The sequence below is a fragment of the Ahaetulla prasina genome, chromosome 2 (genome assembly GCF_028640845.1).
Source record: "Ahaetulla prasina isolate Xishuangbanna chromosome 2, ASM2864084v1, whole genome shotgun sequence".
Taxonomy (NCBI): domain Eukaryota; kingdom Metazoa; phylum Chordata; class Lepidosauria; order Squamata; family Colubridae; genus Ahaetulla; species Ahaetulla prasina.
Window position 1 is genome coordinate 139,009,675 of NC_080540.1, and position 26,819 is coordinate 139,036,493.

The following is a 26,819-nucleotide window of genomic DNA, read 5'->3' on the forward strand; positions in this document are numbered from 1 at the left end:
ATACACAATTGGTCTTAGTTATTCTTTAACTGAATTTACTGTTTCCAGTGAACAATACTAGAACATCACATTTTTGGATAACTTTATGAAATAAATGAAACAAGGACCCTATGTTTGTCTTCTTCTTTCAGACTCCTTTTATATGTCATAGGGATCCACGTGAAGCTCTGATAACATTTGTTGGCAAAGATATGTAAAATTACAGAAAATCCCAAAGGGATCCTATAGCCGTACAGCAAAAGCAGGATGAGACAATTAGAAGGATGTTATATCACCATGGCTACATTCCCACTCACTCACTCATATCCTTTTGGCCCTCTCAATGCTTCTTTGTTCAACAGTCTTCCTCCCCCTTCTGTTTCAAGCAACCCTTCCTCAGACAATATGTTCCCATGGGTTATCTCAGCCCAAATCCTTACACTATGATCTCAGTTCCCTTCAACGGTAATAAAATAATTTCAGATAACTGCTCTGAAGTTAACCAGAGCCAAGCCATTTCTTGATAGCACAAAAGTCCATTTAGTCCATTTTACTGACTAACTAAAGTGAACATTTTCAATCTCAAATTCATATTTCTGACTTCCTGTTTTTGCAGCCGATATGCCTTCCGGAAAAAGGGAAACTATCGAACTTGCTTATATCCAACAGAGACAGTATATGATGCAACCACCTCTTTCACATTATGCCATTCTGAAGTACAGATGATAGTAGCTTCAGGGAAAAATATAATGATAGACTGTGGATCTGTTGATATGAATCAATTCTTTGTCCAGTACTAACTGTCAGTTTCACCTCACCGAGAGGAATGAACCACTTAGGTAAAATTGCAGGAAATCTGTGAAAACCATGTCGAAGAATTTCAGCAGCTGTAATGATTCAAGAGCAAGCCTTATTTAAGTAAAGGGTATTCAAACCCACTTAGATATAATTTTCCTTCCTGCACTCTTCTCAAGGGCTCTCTTTTTTTGTTCACGTTGGCGTGTCTTCATCTGCCCTTTATTTTACAACTGCCCAAATTGCTATCAACCTGGCTATGAAATAAGGCAATTCCTTGATCAAGTCTGCCAGCTTGATCAGACCAGTCAGAGAACATTTTCTTCAAGGCCCCAATCAGGGGGTAGTATAGGATCTCCTGCTTGAGCAGGTGGCTGGACTAGAAGATCTCCAAAGTCTCTTCCAGCTCTGTTCTGATTGATCAACAATAAATACCTGAAGGTGGACATTCTGTAGCATTCTTCTCCTATGGAATACTGGTGAGATGGCCACAATTCTTATCCAAAAGATCCAAAACTTGTCCAGAAATGTTAAGATCAAGCTTTCCTAGAGGGTCATTTGAGATTGATTTTAGATCCATCAATATAAAATTTCCAGAAGTTCTTAGCAGGAAAGCTAACCGTATGAAGTAGAAAAGAGATTTCAACAACAGTAGACCTCTTGGTATTAGCTATTCCAATGGATGACCATTCCAGTGGAATCTTATTCTCAGATAGCTGCTTCAACTTCCAGCATTCCATAAAACCTATCTAAGGCTGTTCCCCTCAGAAGAGATGCCTTACCAGTGAATCAACCCCTGAGAGGGTGTGATTAGCATTATCAAGGGCGTAGATCAGCTGATAAATCCCATCGTTGGTTTCGCTGTTGCCATAAAACCCAATGCCAACAGCCGCACTAAAAAAAGAGAGGAAATACAGAAATGTGAGTAAATAGAAAAAGTTACAAATCAGAGCCATTTGATAATAGCAGCATCACTAAGTTTCAGACTGAAAATCATTAGAGTGTTCTATCTATTGAAAATATTTTTTTTAAAAAAACCCTTCAAATCTTTCCTATAATAGGGGTTGCTCTCTCTCTCTCTCTCTCCCCCCCTTCTCCTCCCCCCTCCCTCTTCCTCCCCCTTATTCTTATTCTGTGAAACAACTTGAATTTCTTTTTTTAGAACTGGCCTGTCAAAACTGACGGCCTGCGGAGACCAGGCAAACCTGGTCCGCAAAGGCAAAAAACGTCGATACATCACAATATGTCATGTGACACGATCGAGTTTGACACCTGTGCTTTAGAATAATAACAGCAGACTTTTGCTTTGGTTTTTTAAGCAGCAATGGGAATAAAGGCCTGATGACTCTGTGAAGTCCAATAAAGGGTTTCTATACACGAAGCTGATGAAGAATTTTCACAGATTCAGACTTCTTTACTTAATGAAATGTACTATTTCATTGTTTTTTTTTTAAAAAGCACATCATTTCTGACTATTCTCTGAGTCTTTTATAAATAGTTGGGATTGGGAGTTGATTAACTCCTTTCATTTAGCCTAAGGCAGGGGTCTGCAAACTTGGCTCTTTTAAGACTTGTGGACCAACTCCCAGAGTTGAAGTCCACAAGTCTTAAAAGAGCCAAGTTTGCAGAACTCTGGCCTAAGGAATGACCTATCCTGCAGGTCAACTATCTGACTCCTCAGGAAATTCAATGGGATCTTCAGAAAAGAAACCTACCTTTCTCTATCCAAGCATAATCCCAGATTGTGTGTTTAGACCAAGGGTTAATCCTTATTGTATATTACACTATAGTTGATTAATATTAATATTGTTACTACTATTGTGTAATACAATCGCACAAATGATGACAGCATGTTTACCACAGAGGGTGGATTACTTCTAGAGTAACCCAAGGAAAGCAGAAGACAGTTTCACAGTGCATGCCACATTTCATTCTGTAGGCCCACAATGAGAATTGTTCTCACTGGGGAATGGACTGTTTCCCACAGGAAGACAGCTTTGGGTTTTGCCATATAGTAAGATTCTGAATGGCAGAGCATCCTGCTTGCTGTATCTAAATGAGAGCTAACAGTTTAAGAGCAATTTACTACATAAAGGACCTCCATATAAATTCTATAAATCAATCAATCCATTCAATATTAGGGATCCCTCTCTAAGCCCTGATGCCATAGCAGATCGTAAGAGTTCCCTGAGAATCCCTAAAAGGTAAAGGTAAAGGTTCCCTCGCACATACGTGCTAGTCGTTGCCGACTCTAGGGGGTGGTGTTCATCTCCGTTTCAAAGCCGAAGAGCCAGCGCTGTCCAAAGACGTCTCCGTGGTCATGTGGCCGGCATGACTCAACACCAAAGGCGCACGGAACGCTGTTACCTTCCCACCAAAGGTGGTCCCTATTTTTTCTACTTGCATTTTTACATGCTTTCGAAACTGCTAGGTTGGCAGAAGCTGGGACAAGTAACGGGAGCTCACCCCGTTACACAGCAGCACTAGGGATTCGAACCGCTGAGCTGCCGACCTTTCGATCGACAAGCTCAACGTCCTATCCCCTGAGCCACCGCCTCCCTTTGAGAATCCCTAGAAGCTGCTAAATGAAGGAAAGACAGAGAAATTAGCTGTCTGGAATTCCCAATCAATTAATGCAATAATAAAAGTAACCTAAAGAAATTCCTTCTTTTTGCCATGATATCCTCACTATTTTTTTTGTGGCTTTAGTAAGCCATTTGGATTGAAGAAACATTTTTTATTTAAGCCCAATTTCACCAGATGGATTCAAGAATCTTGGACACATTTCACATCACATCTGATGTTAAATACATACAATGTTCTTGTTTAAGTAAAAGTAAAGAGGTATGGTTATGCCTATGTGACACCCATATACATATTATACACACATTATTTTCATATTTCATGAAAATAGACAATTTTCATGAAAATAGGCAATTTTCATGAAAATAGGTAATTTTCATGGCCTATTTGTAGAAAAAGTTGCAAAGAAAAGGACAAGCAATGTGAAAAAATGGTCAGAAGAGTGTTTTTAAAGTCTGGTTTCTATAGAATAATCAGCACACATTGCACTCTGTGAAATACTTTGCTTTTAGCTGATCTAGATTTTAAATTCTACACATATGGGAGAAGGAGAAACAAGAATACCACCACCCCCTTTTAAAAATCAATATGTACACCCTCTGCCAAGCAGAAAGCTATGCTGCATTTTCCAAGTGTTCTTATTATCACTTCCAAATCAGAATTTTGCTGAAGACCTTTTTCAGGTACAGTTAAGAAATTAATCTCTATCTAATTTTTACATTCACTCTTTCTACTTTTTCTTTTGTAGAAGGGAACAATAACAGCATTCTTCCAATTGTCAGGCACATATGCAGCCTTTTACACAAACGCGCTACATAATCACTCCATAAACAAACCACATCCCTATTTTAACATTTCTTCAGTTACACCTGCCCCCTTATTATTTTCAGCCTACCCATAGCATTTATGGTTTCCTTTTCATCCATTTTTCTGGAATATTAACATTTATAGCATTCATTTCAAATCCACTTTTATATCACTCCCATTTCATATAAATCTCCGACAGCCTCCCACCGACCCGTGCACTCTCACAGAGAGGGACTCCTCAGGGTGCCGTCTGCCAAGCAATGTCGGCTGGCGGCCCCCAGGGGAAGGGCCTTCTCTGTGGGGGCTCCTACCCTCTGGAATGAACTTCCCACAGGACTCCGCCAACTTCCTGACCTTCGAACCTTTCGCCGCGAGCTGAAAACATATTTGTTCATTTGCGCAGGACTGGCATAGGATTTTAGATTTTATATGGTTTTAATTTTTAATGGGTTTTATTGTTTTAAATTTATCTTAATCTGGGCCAAATTGAATAAGTTTTTTAAACAGTATTTTATCTTGTATTTATATTGCTGCTCTGTTTTATCTGGCTGTAAACTGCCCTGAGTCCTTCGGGAGAAGGGCGGTATAAAAATCTAATTAAATAAAATAAATAAAATAAAATAAATAATAATAAAATAAATCTCCATTCCTTCGACAATTCTCTTCCTTCAGCTTCATCTCAGATTGTAGTTCAACATTTTAATTTTTTGTGTTTACTCTCCTCAAGGCTCCTGGTTTATGTTTCTTCACTCATTTCCACCAGACATTCTTTGCAGCTTTTTTTTCTATATACATTATTATACAATATAATTTTAATTATCTTCATTTTTCAAGAACTTGCTCTCAATTCTCTTTTTTTCTTCAACCACAATCTCTTTCCCTTCATTTCTTCAGACTCTAAAGACTGGCCTCTTTGCCAAGGCCTTTGCCAAGGGTGATGGAAACCCCCTTTTCCTTTGTTCCCATTGGTTTCCTCATTTCTGCCTTCTTTATTCTTCTTTGTACAGGAAGTCCTCGATTTACAATAGTTCATTTAGTGACCGTTCAAAGTTATAATAGCACTGAAAAAAGTGACTTATGTCCTTTTTTCACACTTATGACCATTGCAGCATCCCCTTGGTCATGATCAAAATTCAGAGGCATGGCCACCTACTCATATTTATGACAGTTTCAGTGTTCCGGGGGCCATGTGATCAACTTTTGCAACCTTATGACAAGTAAAGTCAATGGGGAAGCCAGAATGATTTTTACAACCTTGTTACTAACTTAACAACTGCAGTGATTCGCTTAACAACTGTGCCAAGAAATGTCATAAAATGGGGCAAAACTCACTTAACAACTGTCTCGTTTAGCAACAGAAATTTTGGGCTCAATTGAGGACGTAAATCGAGGACTACCTGTACTTAGTTGTTTCCTTGTTTTTAAATGGTTTTAACCATTTGTAAACTGCCCAGAGTTGCTGGGAATTGGATGGCATATAAAGTTAATAAACTTTTATTATTCACCTAGCATCCTTTTCACAATTCCCATTATTGCAACCTCACCCACCCACATGGCGGTCCAAAATATTTTTTTTTACTCCCTTCCAAGCATTTCCACATACTGTTTCCTTTCATACACTTTCCATTTATTCTGTGAGGAGAGTACAAAAGATACTAATTCTAAACATTTTATTGTCTGAAATCCTTCGCAAGGAACATGACAGGGAAGAGATGAGAAAGGAAGACATATTGGGCCAACATGAGAAATGGCCTACTTTACAGAGAGCATGGATGGGCAGTTGAACTACCTACGATTCGTATAGTTTTTGTCCTCCAAAAGACTGTAGGATGGCCTGATGATCAACACGGTCCCTTGGCTACTGTTTGGGAAAGGACTGCAGGTTTTCTGCTGACATTAATGGCATGACACCAAGCAATCTAATTTCTGCCAGCTAACTGTTAATGTAATAGTAATAAGAAATCAGTGAACTGTTAACAGCTGGAAGAAAGCTTCATTACTTTCTCTTTCTTCTGAGTAATTCAAGACCGCAGTACAAGGGAGGGAGAGACAGAGAGAGCCAAAGGTCTGAGGGGAACTGGGTGGTGGAGCTGTGAAAGGGTTCTAATCCAAACTGTTTCAAATTAAATATAAATCAAATCAAATTGAAAACATTCTGCTTTGAATAGAAAAGATCTGCTCTGAGTGCAAAACAGACGGGTTTAAACATTTCAAATGGGCTCCAAGTTTGAGTTGGATCTGTTACAGTAACCGTATAACAGTCAGAAGGGACCTTGGAAGTCTTCTAGTCCAACCCACTGCTGAAGCAGAGGAGCCTATACATTTTTTAGTATTTTTTATATTTTATTTATTTGTCACAACAGTATATATAAGCATAAGCATGAAATAACTATACGATATATAAGCATATATATATTTTCTGCAATTAAAATTGGAGCGGTTCACATTAAGCTTAAATCTATTGTGTGCTCGTGTATTATTGCAATTGAAGCTGAAGTAGTCTTCAACAGGAGGGACATTATAACAGATGATTCTATGAGTTAAACTCAGGTCATGTCGAAGGCGGTGGAGTTCTAAATTTTCTAAACCCAGGATTTCAAGTCTGGTGGCATAAGGTATTTCCAAAAAAATGGATGTCCAATCTCTTCTTAAAAACCTCCAGTGACGGAGCACTCACAACTTCTGAAGACAAGCCATTCCACTGAATAATTGTTCTCAGTCAGGAAATTTTCCTTTAGTTGTAGGTTGGATCTCTCTTCGATAAGTTTCCAACCATTGCTTTTCGTTCTGCCCTCAGGTGCTTTGGAAAATAGCCTTTCCTCTCTGTGGCAACTCCTCAAACATTGGAAGACTGCTATCAAGTCACCCATGGGGGCCTTCCCTTCATTAGACTAGAGTAGACATACTCAGTTCATGCAACTGTTCATCATTTTATTCTCCAGTATCCTAATCATCTTTGTTGTTCTTCTCTGCACTCTTTCTAGACTCTCAACATCTTTTTTGTATTGTAGTGACCAAAACTGGACTCAGTATTCTAAGTGTGGTCTTACTAGTGCAATATAAAGCAGTACTAACACTTCATGTGATCTTGATACCATTCCTCTGTTGATGCAGTTTAGGACTGCATTGGAGTTTTTGGCAGTTGTAACACACTGCTGACTCATATTTATTCACTAGGTTATCCACTAGGACTCCTAGTTCCCTTTCACAGTTAGTGCTGTTGAGTCAGATACCACCTATTCTATACCTGTGCATTGGGTTTTCTTGCCTAAGTGTAACATCCTACTTTTCTCATCACTGAATTTCATTTTATTAGATAGAGCTCACTGTTCAAGTCTGTCAAGATCCTTCTGAATCTTGAGCCTATGTTCTAAAGCTGTGATGGCGAACCTTTGACATTCCTGCATGCCGGCCTGCGTGTGCCGGAAGTGGCACGCAAAGCCATCCCACAAGGTATGCATGGCCCCAATGGCCTTCATGTGCGCGGGAGTGGCAATACCCCGAAGAGCGGTGGTCCATTGCGCATGTGTGAGCCGGCACCCAAACACCCAGATACCAGCATGGAAGCGCGCCAGATGAAAAGCTGGCCATCGCACATACGCGCAATATCAACCCGGAAGGTTGGGTGCCAGGCTGTGCATGTGTGCCAGAACGCCACTCTTCTGGGTTCTGCTGCTCCCGCTCCCGCAATGGCCAGCTGACCGGCGCGCGTGTGATCACAGGAATGCGGAAGAGGAACCAGTGAGGCCACGCATTCTTCACGAGATGGTTTCGCGTGCCGCTTCCGGCATGCATGCCATAAGTTCGCCAACGCTGTTCTAAAGTGTTGGGTATTCCCCCGAGCTTGGTGTCGTCTGTAAATTTGATGAGTTCCCCTTTTATCTCCTCGTCCAAATTGTTTATGAAGATGCTCAAGAGTATTGGGACTAAGAGAGAACATTGGGGTATCCCACTGCATGCTTCCCTCCATGTTGATGTAGTTTCATTGAAGGCTACACATTGTGTGTGGTTGGTCAGAGTGTTATGAATCCATCTGAAGATTAAGCTGTCTATCCCATTTTTTTTTTAACCAAGAAATAGGCTGTGATCTACTTTGTCAAATGCCTTACTGAAGTCCAAGTATACAATGTCCACAGCATTTTGCTGGTCCACTAACTTAGTCATTTTGTCAAAGAATGCAATAATGTTTGTCTGGAATCATATGTTTTACAGTAATAGCTTTACTTGTTTCAAAGTGTTTGAAGATCCGTTGCTTATTTTTTTCAGGATTTGATGCGAGACTGATTGGTCTGTAGTTTCTTAAATATTTCCCCCCCTTTTTTGGAAGATTAAAATCACATCAGCTTTTTTCCAGTCCTCTGTTAGTTCCCAGGATCTTTGAAAGATATGGTTCAGTAGTTTCAACATCACATCTGCCAGCTCTTTCAGAATTCTGAGATATAAACCATCTGGTCCTGGTGATTTGAACTCATCTAGAGTGAATAGATGTTGTCTTACCCCTTCTAGGAGAACCATTGTTTTTGAGCAAAAACCAACCCAACCCATTTCCAAAATGCTCAATACAACCATCTCAGCTTCAAGCACTCTTGCCTAGTTGCTCTATGTTCCTAATGGGGTGTTACTCATTCAGGACAATTCAACTCATATCCCTAGTACATGAGCACACATAAGTGATGCATGTACACATGTAGCCTTTTGGGTAGGTAAACTTATAGCCAATGGATTGCTCACCCATGAAACTATTTTTGTGTAAAGAATATTCTAAAACCTGCCTGTGGATCAGCTTCCAGCTTTGGGATTTATTGGCATTTATATCCACTGTATCCATTTATAGGCATTATGTAAGGCAATCTACTCTAAGGCAGGTTTCAGTTCTATTCCTTTGTAAGATGCTTTTAAAACGGAAAGAATTGAACATATGACATATCCAATACAAACTGCAGACACTGCAAAATAGATGGAAAAAAGGCACAAGCAATTTGCTGGTCTATTTCAGGTGCCTTCTTATAAAGAGAACATACACTTTTCAGTCCAAGGATTTTTAAGTCACTGAAAGTTAATAGATATTGTAAATGTAGGACCTTGCCAATTTACAACCTAAACAGTTTTCAGTAAGTTTACAATTTAGATAAGGGCTAATGTCTACAATATTTCAGCTTTTCTGGATTCAACTCCCATACTTTCCAGCTAGCAAGGAATTGAAAATTGAAGTCCAAAACATTTGGATCAAATTGGGGACAAATGAAATTCCCAGCTAATTCAACAGAGGATGGTCAACCTCATTTCATTCCCACTACTTATAAATGAGTATTTGGCTTGCATCCAAACGCTGAGAGATTGAGGCTAAAAAGCCACCCCCCCCAAAAAAAACACCCCACCTTTTTTGTTATGAAGAATTATGAAAATTTGCAAAAAAAAATTGCTTTGGGTGAAAAATATTTTTTTGGTAAAACTTCAATGATGCCTGTCGCATGGAGCTCGGATCTCAAACCTGGGCTGCCGGCTTTCTAGCACTGAGCCATCACGCTGCCCCTAAAAGAGGCAAGGATGATTAAAATGTAATGGTAGAAATGAAAAGGCAGTGGTACTTACCCTACTAGCTATTTGCTCCTCTGTAAGCCCCACGAGAGGCCACAGAGTCATGTTTGTTTTTTTTTGTTTACATTTATACCCCGCCCTTCTCCGAGGACTCAGGGCGGCTTACAGTGTATAAGGCAATAGTCTCATTCTATTTGTATATTTTTACAAAGTCAACTTATTGCCCCCCCAACAATCTGGGTCCTCATTTTACCTACCTTATAAAGGATGGAAGGCTGAGTCAACCTTGGGCCGGGCTCGAACCTGCAGTAATTGCAGGCTACTGTGTTCTTAATAACAGGCTTTACCAGCGTGAGCTAAACCGGCCCCTTTCACACCTTTTCAGAAGGCCAGGAGAATAGGGGTCTACCTCAATTCTGGGGGGGGGGGCAATGTTCCACAGAGTGGGCTCTATTCCTGGACCCCAGCAGTCAGAGTTCTTTAGCTACCCTGGTCTGCAAATACTTCCCCTGACTGAACAGGTGCGGGCTGATATAATGGAGAGAAGATGGTTCTGTAGGTAACCTGGCTCTAAGCCAACATAAGGGTTTAAAGGTCATAAGCAACACTTTGACTTTATATCCCTCTGCTCCCAATAGTTCATTAGCATCAGTGCTTGTTTTTATAGAGTTGCATGCAAAGGTTTAGGCATTTCTGGTCTGATTGTATGTTTCACTGAATGCCTATTTCAGGGGTCTGCAAACTTGGCTCTTTTAAGACTTGTGAACTTCAACTCCCAGAGTTCCTCAGCCAGCAAAGCAAATAAGCAATGTCCCAAAGCATTATTAACTTTATCAGAATTCAGTTTCAAATTAATTTTTAATAATTTGCATAGGGTTCGGATAACAAAACTGCCATGAAATGGCAAATGAACACAGCAATTTAAGCACTTCAACCTGTGCAGAGTTTCAGACATTTTAAAACACTGATTTCATGCATGCTTGCTTTTGCACAAGTCTGGGATGTAAATGATATAAACATTTCAAATTTCAACTGTCTACATTTATCTTTCCCTGAGGGATTTCTCTGGATGAGGGGTTTCTCCAGCCTGGATTATGGTATATTATGATATTATGTGGATTGTGTTATTATTATAAGGTGTCTGTCAGTGTTGTAAAGCTGAGTTCATGAATGTTTAAGTGCCTTTAGAATAAGAACAAGTCCTTTTGTACTATACTAGAAAGCATTTTTTCACTTTTCACTTTTAAGTGACCTGAGGTAAATCCACCACTGAAAAGAATAGAAGATAAAACAAAAATGTCTTATTACTAACAACTAATGTGTAGATAGTAAAAGCCTCAAAATAGACTGGATGAATTAAATAATTCTATTGATTAAAGAATTATCCCAGAAAATATGTTTGCTATGCACAAGATGGTTATAATTACACACATCCATTTTCAAACAGAGACTTTACAGAAGAAGACATCAAGCGTATTGTGTTTTCTGTTGATTTGTCTGGGGATAAAGTCTGGCAAGTTTCTAAATCTTCTTTACAATTTTCCTATTTTTTTAAAAAAAAAACCTATTGCAGCTAATTTAACAGTGTAACCTTACACTTTCTAGTTTCCTTGGGAGAAGTGCAGAAGAGAAAGAAAAGTCCAAAGCTTCTGAAAAAAAACTTGGTTGCTTAGGAAGACAGAGGAAATGCAGGAGGGTGAATGTCATTGTTAATTACTTAGCAGGATTATACGGGAAAGCTATTTAGTTTGTGACTCCTGTTCAACTATCCTTGATGCCTTAACCAATAAAAATGATTCATGCTTGCCAACTTTCCTTTTATTTTTTAATGGTTTCCCTGTTTCAGATGGGCTGCACTTTTTAAACGCTGATGTGCATTTCTCCAGTTGAACTGTACAGAAGAGTATTCAGCTATGGCTATGTTTATCTCCTGCTCATTAAACATTGATGCCAGCTTTGAATTACATTCCCCACGTGGAACATTGTTTTAAGGCTTCCGCGTGGAAGTATGTTGTAGGAGATTACAGACCATTATAGAAAGCATCCCTGGCAGCTCCTCTCTACTCTTCCACAAAAAACAAGCAATATTGGCTTGGAGACGCTACAAGGCATGGCCTATCCATTTGGTTAATGCAACTCACATGCTGGCAATGACATATAACGTCCCACACGCGCAGAGTCAGTGACATATAATAAAAAAATCATGGTCAATCATAGGATACTTACTGAGGCAATTTTTAACCAGAGGAGTAAATTCTGTTCTTCCACCATCCCCTCCCCCGGGGAAAAATTAGTTGGCTCTCTTTTCTACTATAATTACCATATTTTTCGGAATATAAGACACACTTCCCCCCCTAAAAGAGGATGGAAATGTTGGTGCATCTTACACACCAAATACAGCCATTTTTGGCCTCTCGAAGCCCCGCCCCACTCGTCCCATTTTTGTGAAAAGTGGGTCCGTTTTTGCAAAAAATGGGGCACACAGAGGGTTTGGGAGGCCTGTAGAGTGTTCCTGGGGGCTGGGGAGGGCAAAAATGCCCCCGTTTTTGTGAAAAATGGGGACCTTTTTGCCCTCCCCCATTTTTACAAAAAACGGGCCATGCAGAGGTTTTGGGAGGCCTACAGAGTGATCCTGGGGACCAGGGGAGGGCAAATTATTTTTTTCTTACTTACTTCTTCGAAATCTTGGTGCGTCCTATACACCGGTGCATTTTATAGTCCAAAAAATACGGTACTTTATATTTTAAAGTAATGTCATCCCAGAAACATATAATCTGCAATCATAAGGAAACAGATAGGCCCTCCGAAACAAAGCCCAAAGAGCCAACAAAAGTTACTTTTTAATTAGGCAAAATAATTAAAAGAACTTGGAAGTAATCATATTAAATGTAATTAATTAATGTCATCTAAAGCAGGGGTCCCCAACCCCTGGGCTGCAGCCCACCACTGGGCCATGGCCTATTTGAAACCAGGGCACGTGAGCAGTGGGCTGGCGAGTGGTGGGCCGGCACACATGTCCCACCATCCATGTGTGTGTGGCGGCCTACTGCTAATGCAGCCCAGTTCTCCTTTCTACCCCCACCTCCCACTGATCTAAAGTATCTTATATCAAGTTTAATTTTTGTTCTGACTCTGAACACATCCAGTGTGGTTTTTTTTTAATCAAAACATACTCTTCTATTACATTATTGCAAGTTACAATTTATTCAATTTTCAATATGCATTCAAAATTACATTCAAATAAAACCAGAGATACAGATTAAAGGCAGGATTGTATACACAGTATTGCACCTATTTTGAGGTCACTGTATTTGTTACCACTTGGCTTCCTGACACAATTTATAAATCCCACTACAGTGTAGGGGGAGCTTAAGTGAGCGACTCTTAATCAGGCAGGTTTCTAATTGTCTAGAAAGAACCTATTCAGAATCCCTCCTCCAGGTGAGATGCAAGCAGTTTGGGCTAGAAGTCAGACCTATAAATTTAGGAAATGCATTAACTCAAGTAATATGAATGACCTTGACTCTTTTCTTCTTCTGGAAGGCCTTAAACACCATAGCCTCTCCTTTAGCGACTGCAATACATTCCTTATATTGGAAATGATATTATGTGAATATAACTTTTCAATAAAATAAAATTAGCTCATCTGGTGTTGTTTCTTGTCTGGTCTACCTTGTAAGGGTGACATCTTGCAAATCTGAAAGAATATTTCTCCCAGTTTCCTTTGCAGCCTAAAAAATTGGGGAGTCCTCTTGTCCCACCCACATTCTGAGCCTCCTGCTCCACCCACATTCCTGCTGTGGGTTCAGTTGCTTTTTATCTAACCCTGTGCTCTGTCTGTCAAGATCAGGGGTGTCAAACTGGTGGCCCATGGGCTATTTATTTATTTATTTATTCGATTTTTATACCGCCCTTCTCCCGAAGGACTCAGGGCGGTGTACAGCCAAATAAAAAGTGCAATATATAAATTAAAACAAGACTAAAACAAACATATTAAAAAATGGCCAAAAATTTAAAAAAATTTAAAACATTTAAATAGTTTAAAAAACCCTAAAAATATAAATAACCCCAGATTAAAATTTAATTAGGCCAGTCCCGCTTGAATAAATAGATGTGTTTTCAGCTCACGGCGAAAAATCCGAAGATCAGGCACTTGACGTAAACCAGGGGGAAGTTCGTTCCAAAGCGTAGGAGCTCCCACAGAGAAGGCCCTGCCCCTGGGGGCCGCCAGCCGACATTGTCTGGCGGACGGCACCCTGAAAAGTCCCTCTCTGTGTGAGCGTACGGGTCAGTGGGAGGCATAGGGTAACAGCAGGCGGTCCCGTAAGTACCCGAGCCCTAAGCCATGGAGCGCTTTAAAGGTGGTAACCAAAATCTTAAAGCGCACCCGAAAGACCACAGGAAGCCAGTGCAAACTGCGCAGGATTGGTGTTACATGGGAGCAATGGGTTGCTCCCACTATTACCCGCGTAGCTGCATTCTGGACTAGCTGCAGCCTCCAGGTGCACTTCAAGGGCAGCCCCATGTAGAGAGCATTGCAATAATCCAAACGGGAAGTGACAAGAGCATGAGTGACCGTGCATAAGGCATCCCGGTCAAGGAAGGGGCGCAACTGGCGAACCAAGCGTACTTGGTAAAAAGCCTCTTGGAGACGGCCGCCAAATGATCGTCAAACGACAGCCGCCCATCCAAGAGGACGCCCAAGTTGCACACCCTTTCCATTGGGGCCAATAACTCACCCCCCACAGTCAGCCGCGGCTGCAGCTGACTGTACCGGGGTGCCGGCATCCACAGCCACTCCGTCTTGGAGGGATTGAGCTTGAGTCTGTTTCTCCCCATCCAGACCCGTACAGCTTCCAGACACCGGGATAGCACTTCGACAGCTTCGTTGGGGTGATCCGGGGTGGAGAAGTACAGCTGCGTATCGTCAGTGTACAGATGGTAACTCACCCCGAAACCACTAATGACCTCACCCAGCGGCTTCATGTAGATGTTGAACAGGAGGGGCGAGAAAATCGACCCCTGAGGCACCCCACAAGTAAGGCACCTCGCAGTCGACCTCTGCCCCCCTGTCAATACCGTCTGCGACCGGTCGGAGAGATAGGAGGAGAACCACCGATAAATGGTGCCTCCCACTCCCAAGCTCTCCAACCGGTGCAGCAAGATACCATGGTCGATGGTATCAAAGGCCGCTGAGAGATCTAATAGAACCAGGGCAGAGGAGCAACCCCTATCCCTGGCCCTCCAGAGGTCATCTACCAATGCGACCAAAGCTGTCTCCGTACTATGTCCAGACCGGAAGCCGGACTGGAACGGGTCTAGATAGATAGCTTCATCCAGGTACTGGGGAAGCTGCCAAGCAACCACACTCTCTACAACCTTCGCCACAAAGCGAAGGTTGGAGACTGGACGATAATTTCCCAAAATAGCTGGGTCCAGGGAAGGCTTCTTGAGGAGGGGTCTCACCACCGCCTCTTTCAAGGCAGTGGGGAAAACCCCCTCCAACATGAAGCATTTATAATTTCCTGGAGCCAGCCTCGTGTCACTTCCTGGGTAGCCAGCACCAGCCAGGAAGGACACAGGTCCAGTAAACATGTGGTTGCATGCAACCTCCCCAGCAACCTGTCCACGTCCTCGAGAGCCACAAACTCAAACTCATCCCAAACAACCTCAACAAGACGTGTCTCCATCATCCCACTTGGATCATCGCAATTTTGGTCTAAGCTATCCCGAAGCTGAACGATTTTATCGTATAGATAACCGTTAAACTCCTCAGCACATCCCTGCAGGGGATCATCCCGCCCCTCCTGGTGAAGGAGGGAGTGGGTCACCCGAAACAGGGCGGCCGGGCGGTTATCTGCCGATGCAATGAGGGTGGAAACGTAGGAACGTTTCGCCTCCCTCATTGCCACTAAGTAGGTCTTAGTAAAAGATCTCACTAGTGTCCGATCAGCCTCGGAACGGCTAGACCTCCAAGTACTCTCTAGGCGTCTTCTCCGACGCTTCATCTCTCTCAGCTCCTCAGAGAACCAAGGAGCCAATTGAGATCTACGCCGGGTCAGAGGCCGCAAAGGCACGACACGGTCCAAAGCCCCAGTCGCGGCCCGTTCCCAGGCTGCAACTAGTTCTTCAGTCGTGCCGTGGGCAAGATCCTCAGGGAACGGCCCAAGCTCCGTCCGGAACCTCTCAGGGTCCATCAGGCGCCTGGGACGGAACCAACGAATTGGGTCCGTCTCCCTGCGATGGTGAGCAGCAGTCCAAAAGTCCAGGCGAAGGAGAAAATGATCCGACCATGACACCGGTTCCGTCACTAAATCTCCTAATTCCAGATCATTAATCCACTGTCCAGAGATATAAATCAGATCTAGTGTGCCTCCCCCCGTGTGTGTAGGGCCATCAGTTACTTGAATCAGGTCCATGGCCGTCATGGAGGCCATGAACTCCTGAGCTACCGTCGATGACAAGCCGGCCGATGGCAAGTTGAAATCCCCCATGACTAAAAGTCTGGGAATCTCAACCACCACCCCGGCAAGCACCTCTAGCAGCTCAGGCAGGGCTGTAGTCACGCAGCAAGGAGATGCATCATGCACAGGCCACACCCATCCCAGCTCTTCAAAGGCAAAAAAATCACGATATGTGACACCATCAAGTTTGATACCCGTGGTCAAGATCATTCCCACATATCATTACAGGGCCCTCCTGGGAAAAGCCGACTTGGAAATTTATCGGCAAGTTTGGTGTGAGGAAAACGCTGGACAGCTCTTGATTCTGCTCCAAATTGGAGACTAGCCTTGGAGCAGGTCCTACAGTGGTGGCTGGAGTTCAGTGTGGCTTGGTTATCGTGTGGACCATGATGGCAAACCTATGGCACACATGCCCAAAGTGGCACATGAAACCATGTTGCCTGGCACGCGCAGGCGTCCCTCCTTGTCTTTAAGGTTTCTGGCGCGCATGCGTGCAGGGCAATCAGCTGTCCTTCACACACGTGGCAACGCCAAAAACTAGTTTGCGCATGTGCGCTGGCCAGCTGATTGTTGGGTATGCATGCGCACTAGAACCCAGAAGTTTGGCTTTTTCGGAGTGTGGCCCCGATGAGCGTGCGCGTGCGATGTTTCCGTGCGACCTTTTTGGCACTCAATGTCGAAAAGGTTCACCATCACTGATCTAGGAGAAGCTTACTCCTGATGACACAAGGCAGGGTGCTTGTGACTAATGCACAGCTTGCTTATTTGTGCATTAGATCCATGCCCCTCATGGTTGGCTAATGGTGTGAATTCTTCCTTGAGATGGGGATGGTTCCACTATCTTTTAAAGAGGCAACGGCTCACCTACTTAACAGCCCATTGCCCAACTGTATTGGATAATTTTCATTTGGTCTCCAACCTTCCCGTTTAAGGGAAGATGGTTATATGATAGCTGGTGGATTAGGTAGACTTGCAAGATTTATATCAGCTCTCCCTGATAAATCAGTCAGAAAACACAACTAGATGAACTAATTCTACTTTATTGTAGAAATACATTAACAGACTTTTGTAAGTCTGAAAGTACAAACTTCCCACCACACTTCTCTTTTATCCACTTAGGCAGTTCTTTCCTGTTTCTTTCTCTGATTATTAAGTCAGCCTTATTGTCTGTTTCTTAGGCAACATCTCTTCTCTTTGTCCCCCAAGGTCATCCACACATTACATGCAGAAAGGCAAGTCTGAATCTTATACTTGGACTGCAAAACTCCAGGTGACCACTAGGTAGCAGCAAAACATTAATATGTCTATATATATTTTTTGCTGCCATCTAATGGTTATCTGGATAGCTGTAACCTAGATATAACAACTGTTTACTCAATTTTAAGTAGGTTAGGGAGTAAACATGAAACTAAAAAAACCCTTGTGATTTTCATCTCCATAGAGTAAATAAACAAACATTAAACAATCAACAACCAGCTCAAAAACAAAAGGAAAACAAACTGTGATAGCATGTTATAAAGCAATGTATCATTTAAAATCTAACGTATCAAGTCAATGGAACTTCATGCCAAATACAAGTTTCAGTTTGATCAAATATCAAGACTTCCCACTGATGTTTCCAAGCATGTGGCAAGCAAAAAGACAGAGTTAGGTATATGGCATATATATGTATAACTTCATTCAGACTGCTTTTGCTGTTCATTTAAAAGTCAAAGAACCAGACTTCCAGCTATTGGTATTCAACGCCTTACACTAAGCAGCTGCAATCAAGACACCCTAGGGAACTCAAAAGTACTTGGGTATTTTATTTCTTTGCTTCCTCCCCATCTTATTTGTTCGAAGTTCATACATTTATCCGATTCCATGGAGATGGTTTTGCATAAGAGCACCAGCGTGCCTATCGTTCCTGTCCTAATGTTCCCTTTGATTGTATCCAATTTGTATAGTTATTTCATGCTTATGCTTATTTATATATGCTTATATGTTGCATAGTTATTTCATGCTTATGCTTATATATACTGTTGTGACAAATAAATAAAATAAAAATAAATAAATAAATACAGTTTTTAATCAGCCCGAAGGTCTGGAAATCACGTGCCTCTGTTCTGGAGAAGGAAGCAAGTCATGGGAAGAGCATGCTGGTTTAATCATTATGTTTATTCCTAAATACAGATAGTTCTATTCAGCAAAGAGAATTAGAGTGGGGGTGGGGAACCCGCCTTCACCTTGGGAGGCTCAGATGACTCTCAAGCAATTAAGCACTAAAATCCTTGTAAGCCTTCGAACAAGTAACTGAATGATCTAATTGGGAACAGTGTTTATAGAAGAGCAACCAGCAGAATTCAATGGAAACCCATCAGAAAACACATGGAAGGAAATATACGAAGCATATATGTGGATGTCATTTCCTCTGTGTTTGTTGCTAAGCTTAGCCAGATGGTGAAACAGAATGCCTATTTCTAATATTGCGAGTTCTTAAACAGAATAAAAACCAAAACATTAGCAATAAAAGCCACAAGTAACTTGACTGGCCTGGTTTACTTACTGTGCTCAACTACCCCATAGTTTGTTTGATTTTGATTTAAGATGTTATTGGGTGCATGTTTTCACACAACTTTAATGTTTACAGGCTTTATCTGCTGCTCCAATAAGAATCAACCCTGAGCGGTTAATATATAAATTTGGGCACTGTGATTACTCAGTAAACATAGTCAGAATAATCCATGGCAATGTATGAAGCCAGCTACTCTTTGAAAGTCTCAAATAGCAAGATACATTTAGGGCATATCTATTTATCAGTTTTTAATGCAAAAATGTGATTAACAATTGAAACACCAAATCTGCTTGGAACAGGGCAACATAGAAATGAAGTCCTTAAAAACAAAAAAAATTCAATGATGAAAGAGCAGGGCCTTTATTTTCTCTAATATATCAATCATTAAAGTTTTGGCTTTTCTTAAGCTTGCACATGCACCATTTAAAAAGTGGTTATTTCTGATTGGTGATGTGGAGGAAATGTCAGACAGAACATCAAAAATTCAGCTTTCCATGAAAGTGGACAATTCTTGCCACTTTATGTAATTTCACAAAAGACCTACCGACCTTCCCCAACGTGAAGCTTTGACTACAACTCCCATCAACCTTAGCCAGGCCTAGCCATTTTGCTACTTAAGAGATGACAACTGTTAAGTAACTAAACATATCCAGAAGACATTTTTTCTTTACGTGGATTGCCACTACTTGCAAAGTGCATCACTCTTCCATGATTCTTTCATCCTGGGTTTCTGTATTCTGCTTTACTGTAAAGTATAATGCCACTCCGGACAACAGATAATACAGGGAAGGAATACAAACAAGGTTAATTAAAAAAAGGAACAGAAACACTCATTAAGTTCAATGAGCAGTAACAAATGAACTTCCATTGTCTGTGTTTCATCATTTGTTTGCTTTCATCAAGAAAGTTGCAAAAGTGGTTTAGCAGAACCAGGTTGATCAGGGGTTGAGTGGGAGAAGACATACAATTGTCTTATTTCTGTCTGGACTTTGTTCAATTCCTCCTAACCATTAGCTTTTGCTGTAGCTAATTTGAACTAGATGCCTTTTGACAATGTATGACTCAGGTGTCTTTATCAGTGACAAACCTGGAAGGCATAGAGGCACCAATTTATATGTTGCTGAGTAAAGATAAGATCAGCTGGTCAATGTTTTACGTTTACACTTGACCCAGTACAAAAGAAACAGAACGATACTATCAAAAGGCACTGGAAGGTGCTGTTGTTTGCATATGCATACACTTGGCCTTGAACCACAATTTAGAAAGCAACATTTGACCCCCATCTCTATGTAAGTTTAGGATGAAAAATAGTCTTGTTTATAAGATGGTAAAATATGCCTTGATCTTGCACGACATGTAGTGTAACATTTGAAAATCTTCTTTTCCCTCATATTTCTAAACAGAACGAAACAGAATTCAGTTGTCCATTTCCAACTTTAAACTGTTATGGATGTTCAAGTACTGAAGAAGACTAAGTCCTATTTATACGGACAATTCTATGAAATATCCCTGGTTTAACCACTTAGCTTTATCAAAGGATTGATGGGATCACTTGCCCATTTTCATATCTTGTTTTAAATTAATCATGAGGATAAGATTTCCTATCATGTGCAGTGTCTATGACCATAACCGTCTCTCATTCAGAAGGATAGTAAAGACGGTCTCACACAGACAGGAAACGTTGAGATGGTTATTTTCAAGTCCAGGAGATGAAGATATAATCTCTCTTTCCTGAGGCTCCCACTTTCATTCTCCTCTAATTCAGAGCCTACATGCAAACCAATTATGCCATCCCTTTGGAAGAAAAAGTAAAACAGATTCCTTTATTGTTTATTTCCTTTAGCCTCTTGGAATTTGCTACAAGGGAGATGAATATTGGAGCACACTAGGCTTCTCAGCAACCTAGAATTATGTGTGAAGCTTTGGGGCACCTACAAATGGACCTTCTTCTCTCAGTCAGGAATGGAAGTGAAGCCAATGATGGGTGGCAGGGAGAAGGTAATCAAGCACTTGGCTAACAGAAAGACAGTGAGGTGAACCATTATTATCATTTCATGTATAGAATTGGGAAGACAATTGCTCAATGCTCTTTGAAAGCACTGATTGTGGTGAATTGATTATCACCATCAAGAGTATAAATGGATGAGCTCATTTTTCAGGTCAGATGCCCAAGATAAATATTATTTCTTGGACCACTTACTTCTTGGTGATCAAAACTTGTGGCATGTACAATTACCTTTCTGAAAAGCATCCTCACAAAAACATAAAAATAAAAAAAAACTTTAAAACAGGCACAAGCACAAAGAAAAATATTGCTAGGGTATCTATAGCGTATGGAACAAGAACTACTAGAGGCAGAAACCAGATTCAGGGTTGGTAGGGGACACTTGAGATCGCATTGTTAACCTTTGATGGATAATGGAAAAGGCACAAAAGGAGTTCACAAAAGGAGTATTTATTGCTTCATTTGTTTGTAACTGCGTAGATCACAAGGTATCACTGAGAACTGTTAAAAATAGGATGGTATCAATGGATCACATCTGTCTATTGAACAATGTATAGGCTGATTGGGAAGCAATCAAAGAAAATATGGAGCAAATAAATATTCCGAAATTAATGGAGGTGTGCACTGACATTGTTTTGTTGCCCCCTTAAATTCTGCATATAAATGAAATAAACATCACACAAATACTGGAGTACAGGAAATGGAATTTCAAATTAAAATTCTAGGAAGAAACTTTAATAGCATCAGGTATGCTAGTAATACCGCTTTGATGCTTAAGAAGTCTTTTGTTAAAGGAGAAAGAGGAGACTAAAAAAGTCAGTCCCCTTCTGAATATTAAAAGAAGTACATTATTACAAAGCCAAGCCCATACAAATAGGCAGAGATAGATTTTGTCCTTCTTGCTAAAGAAATAGATTTTTGTCTTTCTTGCTAAAGAGGATGATAACTTTATCCATGAAATAAAAAGGCATCTGCTGCTAGGGAGAAATAGTATGATAGATCTACTCAAAAGATTAAAATGAGGAGATATGCACTGACAACAAAGCCATGCACTATCAAGGCCTTCATTGAAAGTTGGACCACCAGGAAAGTTGAATGGAAAAAAAAATAGTTTTTGAATTATGTGGTTGTAGAAAAAAAGTTAAGAATACCTTAGAATGCAAAGACAAATCATGAAATACTAGATACCAAACAAATAATGAAGCAAAAGCTTAAATGACTTGGAGATACAATATAAAGTCATGAATCCCAGGAGAAGAACCTTCAAACAAATAGTAACAGGAGTTGGAAGGTACCTTGGAGGTCATCTAGTCCAACCCCCTGCTCACGCAGGAGACCTATGCTAGGGATTCGAACTGCCGACATTTCTGATCGACAAGCTCAGCATCTTAGCCACTGAGCCACCTAGCCAGGTTCAAAACAACCAGCAGAAGACAATATGGTTACATATTCACTAATGATAAAAGCATGGATTTAATGGAACAAATGTTTACTTCTTCATCAGAAACACAGTAAGTTTTTGTTCAGTTGCCAGACCTACAGTATATAGGTATTATTTGACTTACAACCATTCATGAAGCAACAGTTCAAACTATGACAGCACTGAAATAAGTGACTTACAACTATGGTTCTTGCACTTACAACTGTTGCAGCATCCCCACAGTCACAACTGTGGTTTGGGCACTTAGCAACTGACACTTATCAACTGCAAGTGCCCATCCTAGAGTCATGTGATGGCCAATTGTGAGCTTTCTAGCTGGCTTCTAACAAGCAATGGGGGAAACTGGACTTGCTTAATGACCATTGGAGAAAAGATCATAAAATTAGATTTGGACACATGATAACTCACTTAATGACTGCATCACTTAGCAATGGATGTTTCATGCCAATGTGGTCATAGCAGAGGTGAAATGCTACCTGTTCAGGACAGTTCGCCGAATTGGTAGTAAAAAAAGTAAAAAAAGTTTCAAAGATCAGCTGAGTGATGCCGATCGTCGAATTTTTTTTTTTTTTACTTTTTAAAACATTTTTAACTATTGGTTTTGGAGAACCGGTAATAAACAAAATGCTTAAAAGGTAAAAAAAAAAAATTCTGATAATCCCGCGTCGTTCAGCTGATCTTTGGAACTTCTTTTTACTTTTAAAGCATTTTTTACTACCGGTTCTTTGGAACCGGTAGTAAAAAATGCTTTATAAAGGTTAAAAAAAGAGGTTCTAACAATCACAGCTGAAAATGCTTTATAAAGGTTAAAAAAAGAGGTTCTAACAATCACAGCTATGAGCTTGGAAACCTTTTTAAAAACTTTTTTAAAGCATTTTTTTTACTACCGGTTCTCTGCAACCAGTAGTTAAAAATGCTTTAAAAAAGTTTTTAAAAAGATCCTGACAATCGCGCTCCATAGCTGTGATCGTCGGAACCATTTTTTTTTTACCTTTTTAAAGCATTTTTTACTACCGGTTCCGGAGTAAAAAATTCTTTTAAAAAGTTAAAAAAAGGTTCCCAAGCTCACGCGCTACAGCTGATTCCCCCCCAACTGTTCTATTTACCTTCCCAAGGCTCCTTTTGGTGCGCACTGTGCATGCGCAGCCAGCGCACCAGTAGCAAATCGGTTCAGATTTCTCCACTGGATCATAAGTCAAGGACTACCTGTATAGTAGCTGACGTGAAGTGAAACTTCATCTTGTTTCTTTGTACTGAGCTCATAGCATGTGATTGCCACATAATGATATTATGCCACATAATGAACAACAAAAATGATTAGGGGACTGGGTGATAAAACATATGAAGAACAGTTGCAGGAGCTGGGTATATTTAGTCCAATGAAAGCAAAGACTGGGGTGACATGATAATAATCTTCCATAATTTGGAGGCTGCCACAAAGCACCTAAAGTCAAGACAAGAAGCATTGGATAGAAACTAATTAAGGAAAGAACCAATCTAGAAATGAGAAATTTCCTGACAGAACAATTAATTAGTAGAATGCTTTGCTGTCAGAAGTTGTGGATGCTCCAATTCTGGAGGTTTTTAAGAAAAGACTTATCCAAAATGGTATTTAGGGTCTCCTGCTTGAGCAGGGGGTTGGACTAGAAGATTTCCAAGGTCCCTTGCAACTTGGTTATTCCATTGTCATACTTCTTTTCCTTTCGAACTATAAACTAAACAGGTGAGGAAAAGAAGCAGAGCTCTTTGTTTACACAACACATAATTTTAGTATATAATATGCTATGAACTCTCTACTTTCCCAATAACTATCTATCCTAGCATTCTAGACAAAAATAAAAAGTAGAAAAACAATAGTAATAATACTCAATATCTTAATTTGCAGTAACTTCAAATCTGTGACAGCTTGGGAAAATTTCCTTGGACACAGATTTTATACTCTCAGGGTTTTTTTTCAATCATATACAATTACACAAGAAGAACAGGTGAAACCCAGCAGGAATTTATAGCATTTAGAATAAAAGACCAATGGGTCTTCCTATGGACCCACTGTTTAACTGAATGCTGTACTTCTTGAGAAGAACCAGCCCTCAGGATACCAAGGCTCTTGAATTACAACTTTTTATAGAGGATACTTTTTAAAAGCTGTCACTGAAGGTAGCTTTCAAAGCTTTCCCACACCCTTATTACAGATCAAGCTGAAAAAACTCACCAACACATGAGAGCAGCTACCACAGCAGTCCAGGTGATGCAACAAGAATTGGGTTTCTTAGTCTCCGACTCTTCTTCCTTCTTGCAGCAAGATAGGCTGATGAGATAGATGCCAAGGAAAACCAGGTTGAGACCCAAGAAGAGAACTCCAGTCAGAGCCAAGAGGATCAAGGACTATGAGACAAGAAGGGAAGAACTCTCTTTAAGCCTGTTTCTGTCTTATAAAAAAACAAGTAAAACATTTTCCTGCCACCAGTCAAAACATATTGTATATTTGATGCTGGAACCAGAACTACTACCCTAATGCTAATCTCTAGCTTTGGTTTTACCATAATTTTAGAACTAAAGACTTGATTTTTATCATCACTTGACTCTTGTAAACAAATGGTCAAAGAATGGATAGAAAGATTCAGCAAGTGAACTTCTTATACACCACAGCATAGTTTAAAACTAGCCTTTCTAAAATGAAATTCACTTGGAATTTGTCTTGCTTAAACTACTGGAAAGCAAAGGAACAGAAAAGAGATCGAATGTGTTAAGATCTATTTTCATCCACATGCCAACCTGTATAGTTAAAATTTGGCAATCACCAACTAAATTGTTAAATTCTGCTACAGCATCCACTTAAATAGCTATCCATTTATTTACTACATCTAATATATACTTCTCCAGTAGTTAAACAAACATGGCAAATTAAATTTCATGGAACTTAAATAAGAATCCCTGTAAACTTGTGAGGTTAAAATGATCCTGTTTTATTTTACTTTATTTATTTTACTATTTTATTTTATTTTATTTCATTTCATTTCTACCCTGCCTTTCTTATTTTTACAAATAACTCAAGGTGGCAAACATATCCAGAACATTTTTCTCCTTGCCTCCTCCCTATTTTCCACATAATAACCACCTAGGTTATTATGTTAGTTAGGTGGGTTGAGCTGAGAGAAAGTGATTGCCCAAATTCACCCAGCTGGTTTTCAGAGTTAAGGCATGACTTGAACTCATGGTCTTCATAAAAGATGTTCATATTGCAGACCTTAAGGCTCATTACATTTGAAAATATGCATGTGTGATAAACACAAATCACAAAGAGATATTAGCCACTATCAGGTGTATACCCAACTGTATCAGTTATTTGTGACTTGAGTGGTTGAAAGGGAAAAAAAATTAAGAATCATCAGTTGTTTTCCAAAATCATAAGAACTGGTCTTATTTGCTGGGGATAAGTAATTAAATGACCATTTAATTACAAGCTTTATGTGCCTAAACAGAAGTGTCATTCTCCTATAAGAGATCATTATGCCTCAGGCAACTTTACCATTAATAGCTGCACAAATATAGGCCAATTCAAGGCCCTTTTATGGCTGGCGGTGATGCAACTGCCTATTTACTGATTTTTAAACATGTTTTCCAACCCATCCAGTTAACTCTGTAACACGGAAGTGGTTTTAGTTTTGCAGGCAGAAAGCACACTATATTTAGAATGCCTGAAGCCAGCTAAACACTCTACATGAAAGATGGACCCCTCTTACCGTGTGAAACAATTTTTTGGGTTATAAACCATTCTGCATTTGTAGGATTGCAAAGGGGCCATAATAAACATTAAGAAAAGTGCAGTGCTAAAACGTAAATGAAATCCCCAATTAAGCAGGAAAAGAATTAGGATGGCTTCTGATAAATCTTTAATTTGTTCCTTAGTTCGTTCTGCCATGTTAGAGCTCACATCCTTCTCTCACAATATGGCGTCTATACACGGTTATTATCTGTTGAGCCAAAACTCTTTCTATCTTTTGTGATTATTAAAATGTTGGTAATTTATATTTTAGAAGAGTTGGTTCCAGAAAGCAGGATGAGTCATGCCTTTTTTTCCAAGGTAACATTTGATAATACGTCTAAAAGTTTTCCCAAAAGCCTACCCATTTTTTGCAGAACCTTTGCTGCCATCCATGTTTTTATTGGAAATATATACAAGATATATAAACTCCATTTTGACTCAGTTGATGTACTGTATTTTTTGGAGTATAAAACACACCGGAGTATAAGACACACCTTAATTTTTGGGGAGGAAAATAAGAAAAAAGGTGATTGGCAGGTGGATTGGCCTCCTGGAATACCCCCAATCAGCTGTTCCCAGAGGTGAACTTTAGCAACAGGTTCCTTGGTTGTGAGCTCTGTGCCTTGCTTTTTTTTCCTGCCTCTGAAAGCCTCCAAAACAGAACTTCAGGGAAAAAAGCATCTGAAGCTCTGTTTGGAAGCTTCTTTTCTGAAGCTCTATTTGGGGGCTTCTTTTCTGAAGCTTCTTTCAGCCTCTGAAACCTCTGTCGTAGGCTACATTCAGAGTATAAGATGCACCCAGATTTTCACCCTCTTTTTTTGGGGGGGGGAAAGGTGAGTCTTATACTCCAAAAAATACGGTACTTTCTCTTGAAGGCTTTGAACAAG

General features: G+C 40.3%; 1 protein-coding gene across 1 annotated transcript in view; it reads right to left on the reverse strand.

Annotated features, from left to right (window-relative positions):
• TTYH2 (tweety family member 2) overlaps positions 1-26,819 on the reverse strand; it is a 78,431-nt gene that overhangs the window by 34,655 nt on the left and 16,957 nt on the right. The window contains exons 2-3 of the mRNA XM_058169695.1: positions 24,379-24,551; positions 1,557-1,668 (exon numbers count right to left, since the gene is read on the reverse strand). Coding sequence (XP_058025678.1) covers positions 1,557-1,668; positions 24,379-24,551 — 285 coding nt within the window. The remainder of the gene's footprint in view (positions 1-1,556; positions 1,669-24,378; positions 24,552-26,819) is intronic.